At 45.3% G+C, this 14,258-nt stretch overlaps 1 protein-coding gene across 5 annotated transcripts; it reads right to left on the bottom strand.

The window, feature by feature from the left end:
• Positions 1–8,622: 8,622 nt before the first annotated feature.
• Positions 8,623–14,230, bottom strand: slc25a47a (solute carrier family 25 member 47a). Of its 5 annotated transcripts, XM_061812085.1 has the most exons (7): positions 14,189–14,230; positions 13,921–14,012; positions 12,399–12,442; positions 12,248–12,319; positions 11,927–12,106; positions 11,401–11,656; positions 8,623–10,260 (listed from the first exon to the last, which is right to left on the bottom strand). In XM_061812085.1, exons 3-7 carry the CDS (start codon positions 12,429–12,431, stop codon positions 9,947–9,949), a joined length of 855 nt encoding a protein of 284 aa, XP_061668069.1. In that variant the 5' UTR covers positions 12,432–12,442; positions 13,921–14,012; positions 14,189–14,230; the 3' UTR covers positions 8,623–9,946. The 5 variants fall into 5 exon arrangements, with proteins under 5 accessions (XP_061668069.1, XP_061668068.1, XP_061668065.1 ...); XM_061812084.1 differs by lacking the exons at positions 13,921–14,012; positions 14,189–14,230 and adding an exon at positions 13,339–13,460; XM_061812081.1 differs by lacking the exons at positions 13,921–14,012; positions 14,189–14,230 and adding an exon at positions 13,073–13,316.
• Positions 14,231–14,258: the final 28 nt, after the last annotated feature.

Here is a 14,258-nt window from a genome sequence, read left to right as displayed (position 1 = left end):
GAGCGTCGTGGCTGGGACGAAAACACTGCGGGATGATCTGATAGGTTACGCAATAAATTGGGTCCTGACTATTATTTTGTCGTCGAGGGGAGGTCAGCATCAAACGGCGGTTTGAAGCTGCGCCGGCGGGAAGACAAAAACATAGTGGACACAAGGGTCCTTTTGTAAGGAAGCGCGCTGCCCTCTTGAGCCCGGGGGGGTGGGGGTGGGGGGGGGGGGGGTACACGAGGGTAGACTGACGCCTAGCTTGAATCGGTCTCTCGTGAGGCACGCTGGTGAAGGCGCTGGATTGAGTGTAACCATTATTAAGATAGTCGTGCTCTTATGGAATGGTGGACTAACGATGACACGATTAGCATTTATCCGCTAGCCTTGAGATCCATCTCAATTGTATTGTTCCCCCTCCATCCTCCACCCCATTAGCGCCATGTTTGGCTAAATATTATGTAAACGAACCCAAATGTCAACTAATGGTTTTTCTTCACTAGTAACAACAGGTTACTACTAGTCTGCACAAATGTCATACAAAACTTCTACTATTGCATGAATTTCCATACCTGTCAGCATTTTGGAGCGCCAACCTGTATAAAGTACAAAAAAAATCCTGAGCTGATCTGTATGATAAGGCTAACAATAACTCACTGACATTAGCTATTGTTCCTTGGTAGCCATTCTCAATGCCGACAATGTCAGCTCCAATAATCCCATGTATTTGTATTGAGGCCCAGGCGGCTAACTAGCGAGCATGCACGTTACATTAGCTACGAGCTAAGTCAAATTAATTTGAGCCACAAATGATCAAAGTCAAGATAAAAAAAGACACTCACTTTTTGTTGCAGTCAAGTAATATCCCCGTATAGCTCCTATCCCGATAGGTGAGCGTCACCGATAGCGTATCGTTAACAATTTGATCGATCGGGACAGGTAGCCGACAACCGGCCGGCGGCTCCTCGGCCACAGCCGCCATGTTTCCCGTGGTGAGGTGTCCGGCTCGGCGGCGCTCGATCCGGGGCCGAGGATTTACTGGAAAGTTACCGGAAATGAAAGTATTTTGCTCATCTAAATCAACATTTGCCGCTGCACTAAACATCATGCCCGCTTCGACAAAAGTCTTTGATGCAGGCTACGTTTGGAATTCCCCAGCTTTGGGTTTTCCCCACAATAGAGTCGACTAGCGCCGTTCTGGGCAAAAGCAAACGGAAATTTTCAGAATCCGGATGATTTGTGACATACGGCCGTATACGTATGATTCACCACAAAATCCGTATGAACTACGGCTAAACCGTACGAGTTGACAGCTATGAATTTCGGTACATCACAGCACAGAGTTCAACTGTTGTCTGTTGTAGTACCAAGACTGACCTGTAAGAGGCAGAGCAGTGCGCGCACACGGTCGGGAATTACACTAACATACACAGCACACACACACACACACACAAGTTGGTGTGTAAGCAGCGTGCCACAAACGCTGCATGTCGACCGTAATCCTTAATCTGGCGTGGAGACATACAGAATGTACACAGCCGCCAATTAATCGCTACTTACCCGGTTTGCGTAACGCAACACATCAAGGCTGCGAGACGCACTAATGACACACGTCCACTTTCCGATGTCGTTAATTAAGCGCAAACAACAACACAACTTTTGTTCAGGTATTATTTTCTTTTTGTAATCAGCCGGCGCTCGAGCCGGGTCACCGTCCGAGCACAAACGGCGAGGACATTCTTACGGAGGAGCGCGAGTTCAAGTTGCGTTTGCGGGCGCCAGACCAAACGCGGGTGCCGTCCTTCAAGGGGTCCTCCAAGCGAGGGATTTACTCGATGATTTGTGGGCCGTTCCCAGGAAATAGCCAGCCACCAAAGCCGCTTGTGCATAGAACCACAATAACCGAACTGATGATTGTTCGGACCAGGGTTGAGCAAAGTACGGCCAACGTGCGTGCGGCCTGTTTTCGGTTCTTTAATCTGGCCCAACAAGAATTTACGTTCATTTTCCAGAGTCCTTTAATATTTGTTGCGTTCATTTTGCACGTTTTTCTGAAGATTGGTTGATTAAAGTGTACCGTAATTTCCGGCCTAAAAGCTGCGACGTTTTTCACACGCTTTCAACCCTGCGGTTTATGCGGCTAATTTGTGCATTTTTTTCTAACGGCCGTAAGGGGACACTCGAGTGGAAAAGGTAAGAATGAGACTGGTGGAATATATGTGCCTTTTATATATATAATATATGACTTTTACCGGCCCTGTTAGTACTGCGGTAGCGCTGGCACTGTGCTAGCATGTTGCTGCTGTGTGATTGGCGTGTCTCAGTGATATTCACTGGTAAGTTTTATTTTAACTGGCCCTGTTAGCGTTAACGCGGTGCTAGCGTTATCACTAACATTAGCGCGGCGTTAGCACCGTGCAAGCTTTAAACTCTTTCTGTGTACCGTCTTTCTTTGTAAATATCTAATGTTTCAATGTGGGCATTTGCGGCTTTTACACAGCTGCGGCGTATGTATGTACCAACTGGTATTTCCTTTACAAATGTACTCTGTGAGGCTTGCGTGCGTTAATGCGCCTGCGCTACCGTTAAACTCGCTGTGTGCCGTCTTTGTGAATATCTCATGTTTCAGTGTGGGCATTTGCGGGTTTTTCATGGTTGCGGCCTATGTATGTACCAAATGGTATTTCGCGAGCGTTAAACTCTGTGTACGGTCTTTCTTTGTAAATATCTCGTGTTTCAGTGTAGGCATTTGCGGCATTTACACAGCTGCGGCTTATGTATGTACCAAGCGGTATTTCCTTTACAAATGTACTCATTGAGGCTTGCGTGCGTTAGTGTGGCGGCACTAGCGTTAAACTCTCTGTGTGGCGTCTTTCTTCGTAAATATCTCGTGTTTCAATGTGGGTTTCAACGTGGGCACTTGCGGCTTTTACACAGCTGCGGCGTACCAAATGGTATTTCCTTTATAAATGTACTGGGTGAGGCTTAGGCCGGGAATTATGTGAATCTCAATTTCTGCAAAAATAGGAAAACTATTGAGTTTCCTTTTCAAGATTGTTATTGCATTACATTATGTCGAGAGCAACCTCTTTCCCGACAATCAAACCACATTTGGTGACAGAAGTGGGGACTCAAAAACGTAGCGCAATGTTGTGAACGAATCCGCTGCGCAATACCAGCGACGCGCTCACGTCATTGAATTTCACGACGTAAATTGCAATTTACGACTGACGTTGTTTTCATTTTCTTCCACAAATGCGCAAATCAAGCCGCCCACCCCAAGGGGGAACGATATAGTAAAAAAACTACACCGGTGGCACTTTTACTGGGTCGGCGGCTTTGTGAGGTCATTAGCATTCACGGCAGCACGCTGACATCATCGCGTTTTCAGAATGAAGCTTGCGCAGTTGTAGCACGCCAGCTGTCGGTCGGCACGGGTGGAAAAACAACAACAAAAATATGACAAAAGGCGACGATAAAAGTTTGCCGAGCAAGCACATGAACAACTTCACGACATCGGCCCGCAATCTTATTTGCTTGTCCGCATCACGTTTGCACAGCCTCGGTCCTTGGTAACCGGCACTCGGGGTGGGGGGGGGTGCTTTTCACGCTAATTGCAGTCTGGGTCTATTTTGGGACATCTGCGCTCTCACGGCGGTGACGTGTGCTGCTGGGTAAAAAAAAAAAAAACAAAAAAAAAAATTTGCAGCAGCTCGGGCGGCCCCGCGCCCCGGCGGAAGCCGCACACGGGCGCGATCAGCGGGGGTGGGGTGGGGAATAAATAGCGGAAGATGAGAGAGCGACGGGGAGTTTACCGCCAGTGAACGGCGTCGCGCTACAAAAAGCGCAATTCAGCAGGCGTGGAGGCGATTCATAAAATGGAGCTTTCAAGATAACATCTTCCAGACCGAGTAATCTCGTATAATGCAACTTTTCATAAGCACAAAGAAAAATGACCACGTGTCTCTAGCGAGGGAGCTAAAAATAAGATTCTTCAATCGGAATTTTTGGACCGTAATCAGAACAAATCTTAAAATATCATGCTGCAACTGGTGACACGTTGACTTTGAAAAACATGTAAACATCACGATTATAAGTTTCAAGACAGTTTATGGGTGTCGCCATTTTGATTTGCTGCGAATAGCTTCGCTTGTGTGCACGTTTGTCATTCCTTCTGGTAGTTGATCATGGTTTCTGGATGCGAATAGTCAACTAGATCTCGGCACCAGAAAGCGTCCCAATAGCCGATCTCAACGAGCTGCGACAGTGGTTCACGACAATGGCGCAACCGAAACCGCAATGGAGGCCCCGACGGCTGGTTGCAGGCAGCGAGGGTTCACGGCGCCCAAATGCTCAAAACCAACCCTGGTTCTACATTTGGCCGAGATTCAGTGAGGGATCCTGGGTAATGTAAGCCATTTTAAACTCATAAAATAAGTACTTTTCCAGAGGGAGGAGCGGAAGCCAAAGTGCGCCAGCGTACATGCTTTCAAATTGGAGTTTTTATTTGCTAGACTATAACTTAATTTTGGAATAGTACAAGGACTAACAATAGTCATTTGTTACTGTCAGTACAACGAACAAATCAGTTGCGATAGGGTACAGCACTCCCACAACCCTTGTAAGGATAAGCAGTTTTGGAAATGGATGGATGGATTTTGAGGCCGGTGCAAGCGGTGGTTCATACCACATAAAATACAAAGCTAATGTCATCACCTGGTTCCTTTGAGATATTGTAGGTCGACATCAAGCGGGATTCAGAAAGGGAAGCAGATGCTGAGACCAGATCTTTACACCCAAGGACAGTAATGAGCAACACGCGGGGCAGCAAAGGCGGCGGTACGGGAATTTCACGGACTTGGAAAAAGCCTTTGACAGCCTACACACGAACACCCTCTGGAGGATTCTTTGTGCATAAGGAATCGCGAACGCGCGAGTGCTCATCAGCGAGTGCTTTTATGTACTTCACATGCAGACACCAGGAAAGGGCAACCGCACATTTCATGTGAGGGGGGGGGGGGGGGTATATGACAGGAATGTGGATGTCGATAGCGCTCTTTACCATCGGGGTCGACTCGGTGATTAGACAAAAAACTGATGACTGATCAAGAGGACTGGTTGCTTTTCTCTACTGGGTTGACATCTTGGTTCCTCAGTGCCAAATGTGATATCCACAAGTTAACAGCATGCTGTACTTAGCATGTAGCATAGTAGCTAATGACTAGGTTGATAACAAACTTATTAGAAGAACAACAATACCGGTTTAAAAAAAAAAAAGCTACTGGTTTGTCGAGTCCCCATTTTTAATGTCATCTTCAAAGGTGGATTCATATCATTTTAATCTAGTTTTATTACACATGATTAGCACGGCAATGTTAAAACATTGTACAGTGAATAAAGCTCTTGATGTTTACAAGGGACAATTGAGCTGGGGGGAAATAATGAATACATACCGTAATTCCCGGCCGACAAGAGCGCACCTCGTTACAAGCCTCACCGAGTACATTTGTAAAGGAAATACCATTTGGTGCATACATACGCCGTAGCTCTGTAAAAGCCGCAAGTGTCCAAATTGAAACGTGATATTTACAAAGAAATACGGTACACAGAAAGAGTTTAATGCTAGCGCCGCGCTAACGCGAGTGCTAACACCACACTAAAGCTCGCGCTAACGCTAACAGAGCCGGTTATATTAAAACTTACCAGTAAAAATCACTGATACACGCCAGTAACATAGCAGCAACATGCTAGCACAGCGCTAACGCTAGCGCAGTGCTAACAGGGCTGGTAAAAGTCACACATATATAAAAGGCACATATATTCCATCGGTCTCATTCTTACCTTTTCCGCTCGAGCACCCCCTTGCGGCCGTTAGGAAAAAAAAAAACCCACACAAATAAGCCGCATCACCGCATAAACCGCAGGGTTGAAAGCGTGTGGAAAAAAGTCACGTCTTGTATGCCAGAAATGATGGTAATATTATGTTTCCGGAATATGAATTAAACAGATTAGTTCACAAGTTTTCAACTATTTTGAGAAGCCACCTGCTGTCGAACAAAAGTGCGTGGAATTTGTTTACAACCAGCGCACTCTGCACAGTCCAGCACGAAAAATAACTCAAATCTATGTATTTCTACTCACAACAAATTTTACGAGTAGAAGTACATGGATATTGAAAGATGTCGCTTATTTTGTGTAGTCTTGACCAATGTGTCGAAGCGAACCACACACTGACGTCTTTTTTTTTTTTTTTTTTAGCACTGAATGAGCTGCTGCTCAGCCTCACTGATCTAAAAAAAAAAAAAAAAAAAGACTGGTGGCTCATTGGCCACCAAAACTGAAGTCGCCATCTTGATACACCCAAAACAACGGTGCCGACCTGTGCAGCGACAGCGATTAATCGCCAGTTTCTTTGAGAAAACATTCCACAGGTAAGTTAGAAAGATTTACTTTGACACTGTTATAGTTTGTTTGTAAAGGGGATTTTTTTTATTTTCTGATTAGCTTAATTCACTTGAACAAAGTTTTGTTTACGCTTGTTGTTGTTCACTGTTTACTCTCTACTTCACCTTTATGTGCCGACAGTTTTTCGCGAAAGTGTTGTAAATAATTTCCCAAACTTCATCAGTGATTAAGCAAGAAACGCATCTGATTGACTTAAAATTCAATGTTTTTATGACAAAAAATGCTTAGTTTTTTTGCTATGTTATGATGATAGTGCTTCAGAGCGTATTTTGGGAAACGTTAACATGTCACGGAAATCAGGCCCTAGGTAATATGCAAGGTTTCTTGGTCGTCACAGTGTTCTGTCTTTCCTTTGCACTTTGCCTTTTTTTTTGGGTTACCAAGTCAAATTAAAAATCTTTCATGTTAGCAGAACTGAAAAAAATGTCACGCTCACACGGTCAGTTTTAATTCTACATGCCAAACCTTAAGAAAAACCCCACCATACTCCAACCTGTAAGGCATGTCCTCCACACGTTATGGGAGTACCAAGATGGCGGCCAACTAGCTTCAAACAATCGACATACCGCGCGATGTGTATGCATTATCCAGTTTTTTTTTGTTTTGTTTTTTTTTTTAAGATCTGTGCTTAGCCTACTTCTACATCCTAGTTTACCTGACACCGCCCACCTCCGCTCTTAAAGCGATACACTCATAATTACAAACAGCACACAGCTTTATATCTGCGGGCATGACTGACCACACCCATACAGTTTCTCAAATGTTCTGTTTCGAGGCCCACGTTTGTCACCGATCGTGCGTCAAGTGCTGCGCTTAGAGCCGTGCGCATTTGCCGGAACGTTCTTGCTCGTCTGCCGTTTCCATATGCAATTTGTAAAAGTAAGTTTCTTTCAGCTTGCCTCGTTAGAGGCCGCCACAGCCGTGACATCTTATATGAAGGCTCATATTTGTTTGCTGCAGTTTTTACGCCGGATGCCCTTCCTGCCACAGCCCCTCTTGGGGGGCACCAGTGGGATCTGAACTCACGGACATTGGTTTACCAAACCAATGCTCTAACCACTGAGCTATGGGAACTCTTTCCATCTGCAATTTGTCCAGTTGTCGACTTGTCTGCAGTGGAGAATTATTTGCGGAAATGCACGAGAATACACTGGACTCATTTTGAGGCCTGTGTTCCATTTTTTGCCCCCAGGCCAAATGACATGCAGGCTTTAATGAAAAACAGCTAGCAAAAGGCAACATTCTGGATTTTTTTTTTTTTTTCAGAGCAAGACGGACTCCTAGAATTTTAGCACGGTTCCAAATTGTGGAACAAAAGTGCTTTCTCAAAGCCATAAAGTCGGTGTAATTGTTGCGTGAGGTAACCAGAAAAGAATAAACACATTTCTAGAGGCGCCGCAAAGCCTGTTATCATTAAAAACAACATAAAAAGCACGTTGGAAACCAATGCTGAAGGTATTTATGGCTTTTTGTTTACAGTCGGCAGGCCTTGTCCACCGCGCCAACGTTTCACGTGACTATTTTCATGTACGGCCAGCGTAAACGTGCATGCAAAACACAAACTTAATATAATGAACACGGCACGGATGACGCCTCGTCAAAATTATCAGTCGCCTTGGTTACGTGATGATGCTGCGGTCAGGTAAACATTCCTGAGACACGCTTGACCTCGGTTCATTTTTTGTTTTAATTATTTTTTTTATTCACTTGACCTTTGTAAATGTCATCCCTGTTCTAGGCACACAGAAAGCAAGCAAACAATTCATCCCCAAGAGGGCGCCATTCCCCCCTCCCGTCCAAACGCTGGCGAATGACGTTGGCGTCGGTTGTGTAACGTGGATTTTCTTTTTTTGCCTCCCGAGCTGCTCTCATATGCATTTAAGCGTACGTTTTACAGGTACGGGCATGTCACGCCGTTACACAACGGAAAAACATTTCACTAAGCAATTTGGGGCTGCCGTGCTCAACAGCTTACACACGCCAAAAACCGCCACCGTACGCGTCAGTATGGCTGTAGAACAATATTTGTACTCCCCACATAATTCACTCTTTTTTTTTAATTTGAAGTTTGAATTTTGACAACCATATGAAATTAACTTCCAAAACACGGAAAATCTTACAACATGCCCCTTCTTTGCTTTTTTTTTTTTTTTTAAATAACATTAACACATCTTCATCGAAAACCTTTATTACTCAAGGCACATCAACATTTAACAACGGATAAATTCAATGAGAAAAGCATTCATAGTAGGATATAACATATTCTCATGTTGTCAAGTCATACATAATTACAGAAAGCATGGTAATTTGCAGTGTTGCACCTTTTTTAATTTTTTTTTTTGCAGTTCTTACCAGGCTTGGGCTGCAATTGGCTTAGACGAGGGCGCCATCTAGAGGCCGCGGGTGGACTATTACACGAACAATGAAGTGACTTTACCTGAGCTTTCGTGACGTCGTCACATATTTAATACGCAAAGTATTAAGGAAACAAAACGTGGACCCTCAACAAATTGAACGATTCGAGATTATCATCACATACATATATATATAACGTGTCCAATATTATTTTTTTGCACCTACATGACGAGGTTCTAAAATGTTACTTAAAACATAAAAACACTTAAAACCAGTATATCAAAATCAGTTTAATTCTAATTGCTTTTTTTTTTTTCTTAATTTTGACATCACGTTCAACTTCTGAAGGCCCAACTTAAACACGTTGTTCTTAAACTGCGGTCTGCAGAATTATTTCCCACAAATTGTGTTCAATCAGTGCAATATAAAAAGTCAACGTCAATGTTTGAATGGCAGGATTTTGAGATATAAAGACACCAGTGAGCGAGATGAATTTCAAAACCTTTTGCCAAGTAAGGTGATTGGGTTGCAGAAGTGCACACACCCTCCTATATCTGCTGATGTGGACGTGTTCCAAGTAGACCAATTCCATTTAAACTTATGGGAAATGGGAGTCAGTACACACCATTGAAAGCGGCGCTGAAGAACCCAAAAGCATGATGCTTGCCAACGTCTTGCTTCACTGCAGGTAAGATGTTCTTTTGGTCATAAGTGATAAAGTTCAGGTTGAAATTGGGAAACGACTTGTCTTTTCCTCATTTTTCATAATCCTGGACTTTGGAACAGGGGTGTGTAGACTTTTTATATCAGCGGGTTGCATTGTGCCAATAAAACAAAAACATCAACTCGTTACTCCTGATTTTAGCTTTGAAGAAATTCAAATCTCTGACGTGCTGTGATGTATCATCAGCTGTCATGAACTCAATGTACATTAATATTGATTATTATTTTTTAGAAAAGGCATTATCATTATTAGGCATTATTTCTCCCCAAAAACATGAATTTCGAGGTCAACTTTTCGGACCTCTCATTCACATGTAACTCATTGTGATTCATTCGCGATTGGCGTTGCGACGATGAAGGACTTCTCACCTGTGACGGGTTTCTGCACCCCAAAAAACCGTCAACGGGACTCGCGCTCTTATTCCAGGCCCACCGGAGGGGGGGCGCCGCTGTCCGGCGTGGCCTGGAGCAGGCCGGTGAAAAGCTCGTAGGTGACGAACACCACCATGTTGACGGGGAAGGCGCGCACGCAGTTGATGCCCATGCTCCGGAAGAAGAGGCCCACGCCCTCGGCGCGCACCGTTTCCGCCACGCAGTGGACGAGCCCCCTGTAGCGCCGCGTCCCCCGGACGCCGTCCACCTGCAGACGCGCCTTGATCACGTCCATGGGCGTGCTCAGGGTCCACGACATCATACCCGCAAAGCCGCCGGCCAACATCACGGCGCTCCAGGCTGCGGGACAAAGTGGCAGATATGCCCGTCACTATCAAATGTTTTTACATTCGACTACCCAATAGATAGTTTGTCTTGGGGGACGGGAATTACGCTTGAAAAGCAGACTGACTAAGATCAGCTCCGTCTGCGCTAAATGGTGAGTATTCGCAGTTAGCATTGGAGTGCTGGTGATGACCATTTTTGTTTTAAACAACAAAAAACACTAGCATTTGCTCACTTGTTCAATCATGTTATTGTAATTCCCGGCCTCCAGAGCGCACCTGGTTATAAGCCTCAGCCAGTACATTTGGAAAGGAAATACCATTCGGTACATACATAAGCCGCACCAGTGTAAAACCCGCAAGTGACCACATTGAAACACAAGATATTTACAAAGAAAGACTGCACAGAGAGTTTAACGGTAGCACTGCCACGCTAATGCTAACGCTGCCGTGTTAATGGTGCCACACTAACGCTAGCGTGGCGCCAGCCTCATGCTAACAGGGCCAGTTAAAAAAAAAACATACCGGTAAAAAAAAAAATCACTGAGACAAGCAGTAACAAGCTAGCGCAGCGGTAACAGCTAAAAGTCACTTCCTCGGCAGATATATTCCACTCTTACCTTTTCTGCTCAAGTTCCCCCATGCAGCCGTTAGAAAAAATGCACAAATGAACTGCATCACCGCAGGGCTGAAAGCGTGTGAAAAAAGTCGCAGCTTATAGCCTAGAAATTACGGTAATTGTACATTACACATTTAATAGAGCCCTAAAACTCATTTGCCAATGCTCCTGTATCGTGACTGCCGACGTTTTCACTGGCCCAACAGAGCGTGTCCGTCCGGTAAACACGGACACCGCCTTAATGGTGCTGGATGGCGCAAATGTGCTTTTATTACTTTTTTTTTTTTTACAAGAAACAATTTTGGTGTCGACTAGCCGAGCTGATCTTAGTCAGTCTGCTTTTCAAGCGAATTAAAGTTGCTTTATTATTTTTATACAGCTATTAGAAAACTAAAGCTAAATAAGTCGGTTCCACGTTAGTGTTTCCCGGTTTCCAGCCGTGTTGTGAGCGTGAGCTTGGACTACAGAACCCGCTGACAACTAAACCCAAATGATCGGATAAAACTGACCGAGCGCTCGTCGGGCGTCGTGCTTCACCTGGCTTTGCTTTTCCGCTCTCCGTCAGCCACTCGCAAACGGTGTTGTACGTCAGAAAGTAGATGGCGAACCCGGGGCCGTCCCTCAGCGCCAGCGGCGTCGCCCCCCGGTAGAGCCCCCGCAGGCCCTCCTCCTTGAGGATGCTCAGCAGACAGTGGAACGGCCCCCGGTACTTGGGCTTGGTCCCTCGCCGCACGGACTCCGTCTGGCACTGCAGGCGCACTTTGACGATGTCACCGGGAGCGACCAGCAACATCTTGGCAGGGAGGAGGAGGAGGAGGAGGAGGTCACAGGTCAGGTTGTGATATTAGTAATATCCATCTGTCCATTTTCTGTAGTACACTTCCAAGGTGATATTATTATGTACATTATTTTAGGGAGATACGGTGAAAACAACAGTTCTGTATTTTAGACAATGTGCCTTTTTGTGCTTTTGTTTAACGGAAAGTACACAAAGCTATTCAGTGAAAATTGTCTTTTTAGGGATGATCAAATATTATCCGTACCGTGCAGTCGTGCGTCTTACCTGCGTTATTCCGCCCACCAACCCCGACAGGAATATCTCCGGCTTGGTGCTGGGACCGTGGGCGGCTCCCCGAGCCTGCTTTAGGCACTGCAGACAGTTCCTGTAGGTGCCGAACGCCACCGAGGACGTGATGGAGATGGTTGCCATGGGGACCGACATGCCTTTGAAGAAGCCGTGCGCCTGGTGACATCACGGAACTCATTACACAGTGAAGCGCCGCTTTATTAACGGAGATCAGTTATCTCCCTGCTACAACGCAGACTTAACCAAAATGAACGGAGAACTGTGCCATCACACCTAAAAGTGTTCGCATTCACTCACCCCTTCTTTGGAAAACGTGGTGGCGATGCACTGCCATATTCCCGTGAACTGTCTCTGGGTTTGTATCCGTACCTGGAGAAGGCACGAGATGATTTATTTGAAAATCATATTTCCAATTCCACATTTAAGTTAAAAAAGAAAATAAATGGACCTTGACAGTGTCCAGAGGGTATCCCACAATCATGCCACAGGCCCCTGGAAAAGGAAAGAAGCGCATCAAAGGCATTCTCAAGCATTTTCTTGCAACCTTGCATCATTTACTTTCCTAACTTTCTGACTTATTCTCATGTTGTCATAGCTTCACTGCATTCTCACAACTTATATAACCTTGCAAATTTATTCTTGAAACTGTCCCCCGCCCCCAAGTGACATCACTTCATTAGTCTTTGACAACTTAAGCTGTCAGGCAGCTCTAAATAATTTCCCAAAAACAAGGCAAAATTGACTAAATTGCACATTTTCCTTTTGTCAAACCTAAAGTATAGAAGGATAGCATATGAGGAAATGCACCCAAGGTTTCACGAGTTTGTTTAGGGCTCCATGACATGCTTTGGCTCCGTGAACGACTTAGCTGCGCCTCTGCCTTAGGCACCTGATTGAATACGGAAGCCGTCTCGCTCAGTTTACACCGTAATCTCGTATGCGAGTTTTGCCAATTTATACGAAAAATAAACACCGCGGTACAAGACAAAGGCGGGTCACTACTGCTTGACTATTACCTTAATGTTCTTGATAGCTACTTTTACGGTGTACTGTGGAGATATTAGCTAAAAAGGGAAGTGTAAGGTTACATGCAATAGCCGCCATGCTGTCGTTTGCTGTTACCTGCCAACGAGCCGGACACGAAATCGGCAACGTGCATCCTATCAGCATGTAGACACAACCCGAAATGAATGAATTACCGGGCGGGTCGCCATTCTGCTCGCCAGACTGTCGCCGCCTCGTCCCGCATCAACTTAACCTTGCTTCGCGAGTCTGTGACGTAAAAATCACGGGTTGGGAGCGTTGAAACGCAATGTCAGGGCCGCCCAAACAAGCGTCACCATCACTTCCGGGTTAAGTACACACAAAAAAAAATTGAATATATATACCACTTCAAAATCTCTTTTCAAGTAGGAAGAAATTCGCTCATACTGGCTGTTAACATCATACTGCGACGCATAAGTTTATTAAAGCCGTTATTTCCTCTTGCGCTAGCCAATGGCAGACGAGAAGAGCGTACGCAAGTAGCTCAGCGTCATTTCCTGAGCAGTGATTGGTTAAAAAAAAATAAATTGCAACTCTTACCTCATTTCCGATTATGCTGTGATGTCGGAAAAAAAAGATACCTTTGTGTTTTACAATCACATTTCACTTTACAAAAAACGGCCTCGTGTATCATACATACTGAGCTGTTCCATGTCAATTTTCGACACCAAAATATCAAAGCCGCTTTTTCCGTGACGTAACTTTTGCGGTGGTAGCCAATCGCAGGAGAGAAACAAGCATAAACGCAGGTGTTGGCTTGGTTTCCGGCCTCTGATAGGTCAAAAAGCAACCAAACTCCGCCCCCGACGTAATTCAAAAGAGTTCTCCCCGCGTGAGCCAATCGCGAATCCAGACACACAATCGCGGGCGGCTGTCGGGCTCGTACACGGTGTCTGATTGGCCAGAAAGAGGCAAAACCCGCCCACCTTGTCACGAGTTGACTTCCTGTGACGCTGTCTGCTCCAATCAATCTCTTTGAAGCACGTGACGACGCACGCACAAGGTGTTAAACGCGCTTCTGTGAGGACAACAAGGTCACACACTCCAGTCGCATTAGCATAAATAAACATCAAATTAGCGATTTGAAGATTTGCGCGACAAAAAAAAAAAAAGTCGTCGGGCAGGGAAGACGGCGCTAGAATAAACGTCGCTTCAATTATTTTGACAGTTCAGATTCACGCCTTCGTTACTCACGTGGGCGCCCAGGCAGTCCATTGACTGGGTGTGTGGAGGGGGGAGTGGGAGGTGGAAAGAAGGAGGCCAG

The sequence above is a fragment of the Syngnathoides biaculeatus genome, chromosome 23, assembly GCF_019802595.1.
Source record: "Syngnathoides biaculeatus isolate LvHL_M chromosome 23, ASM1980259v1, whole genome shotgun sequence".
Lineage (NCBI taxonomy): Eukaryota > Metazoa > Chordata > Actinopteri > Syngnathiformes > Syngnathidae > Syngnathoides > Syngnathoides biaculeatus.
Note: the sequence above shows the minus strand (reverse complement) of the source record. Positions and strands in the feature narration are given on the sequence as shown.

What these genes read in the sequence shown, in the direction of transcription:
- slc25a47a (XM_061812081.1), bottom strand. Translation starts at nt 13,109, where the DNA reads ATGCACGTTGCCGATTTCGTGTCCGGCTCGTTGGCAG. An exon ending in ACCCTCTGGACACTGTCAAG is followed by an intron (nt 12,320 to 12,398) that starts GTCCATTTATTT and finishes TGCCTTCTCCAG; the next exon opens with GTACGGATACAAACCCAGAG. An exon ending in CCACGTTTTCCAAAGAAGGG is followed by an intron (nt 12,107 to 12,247) that starts GTGAGTGAATGC and finishes TGATGTCACCAG; the next exon opens with GCGCACGGCTTCTTCAAAGG.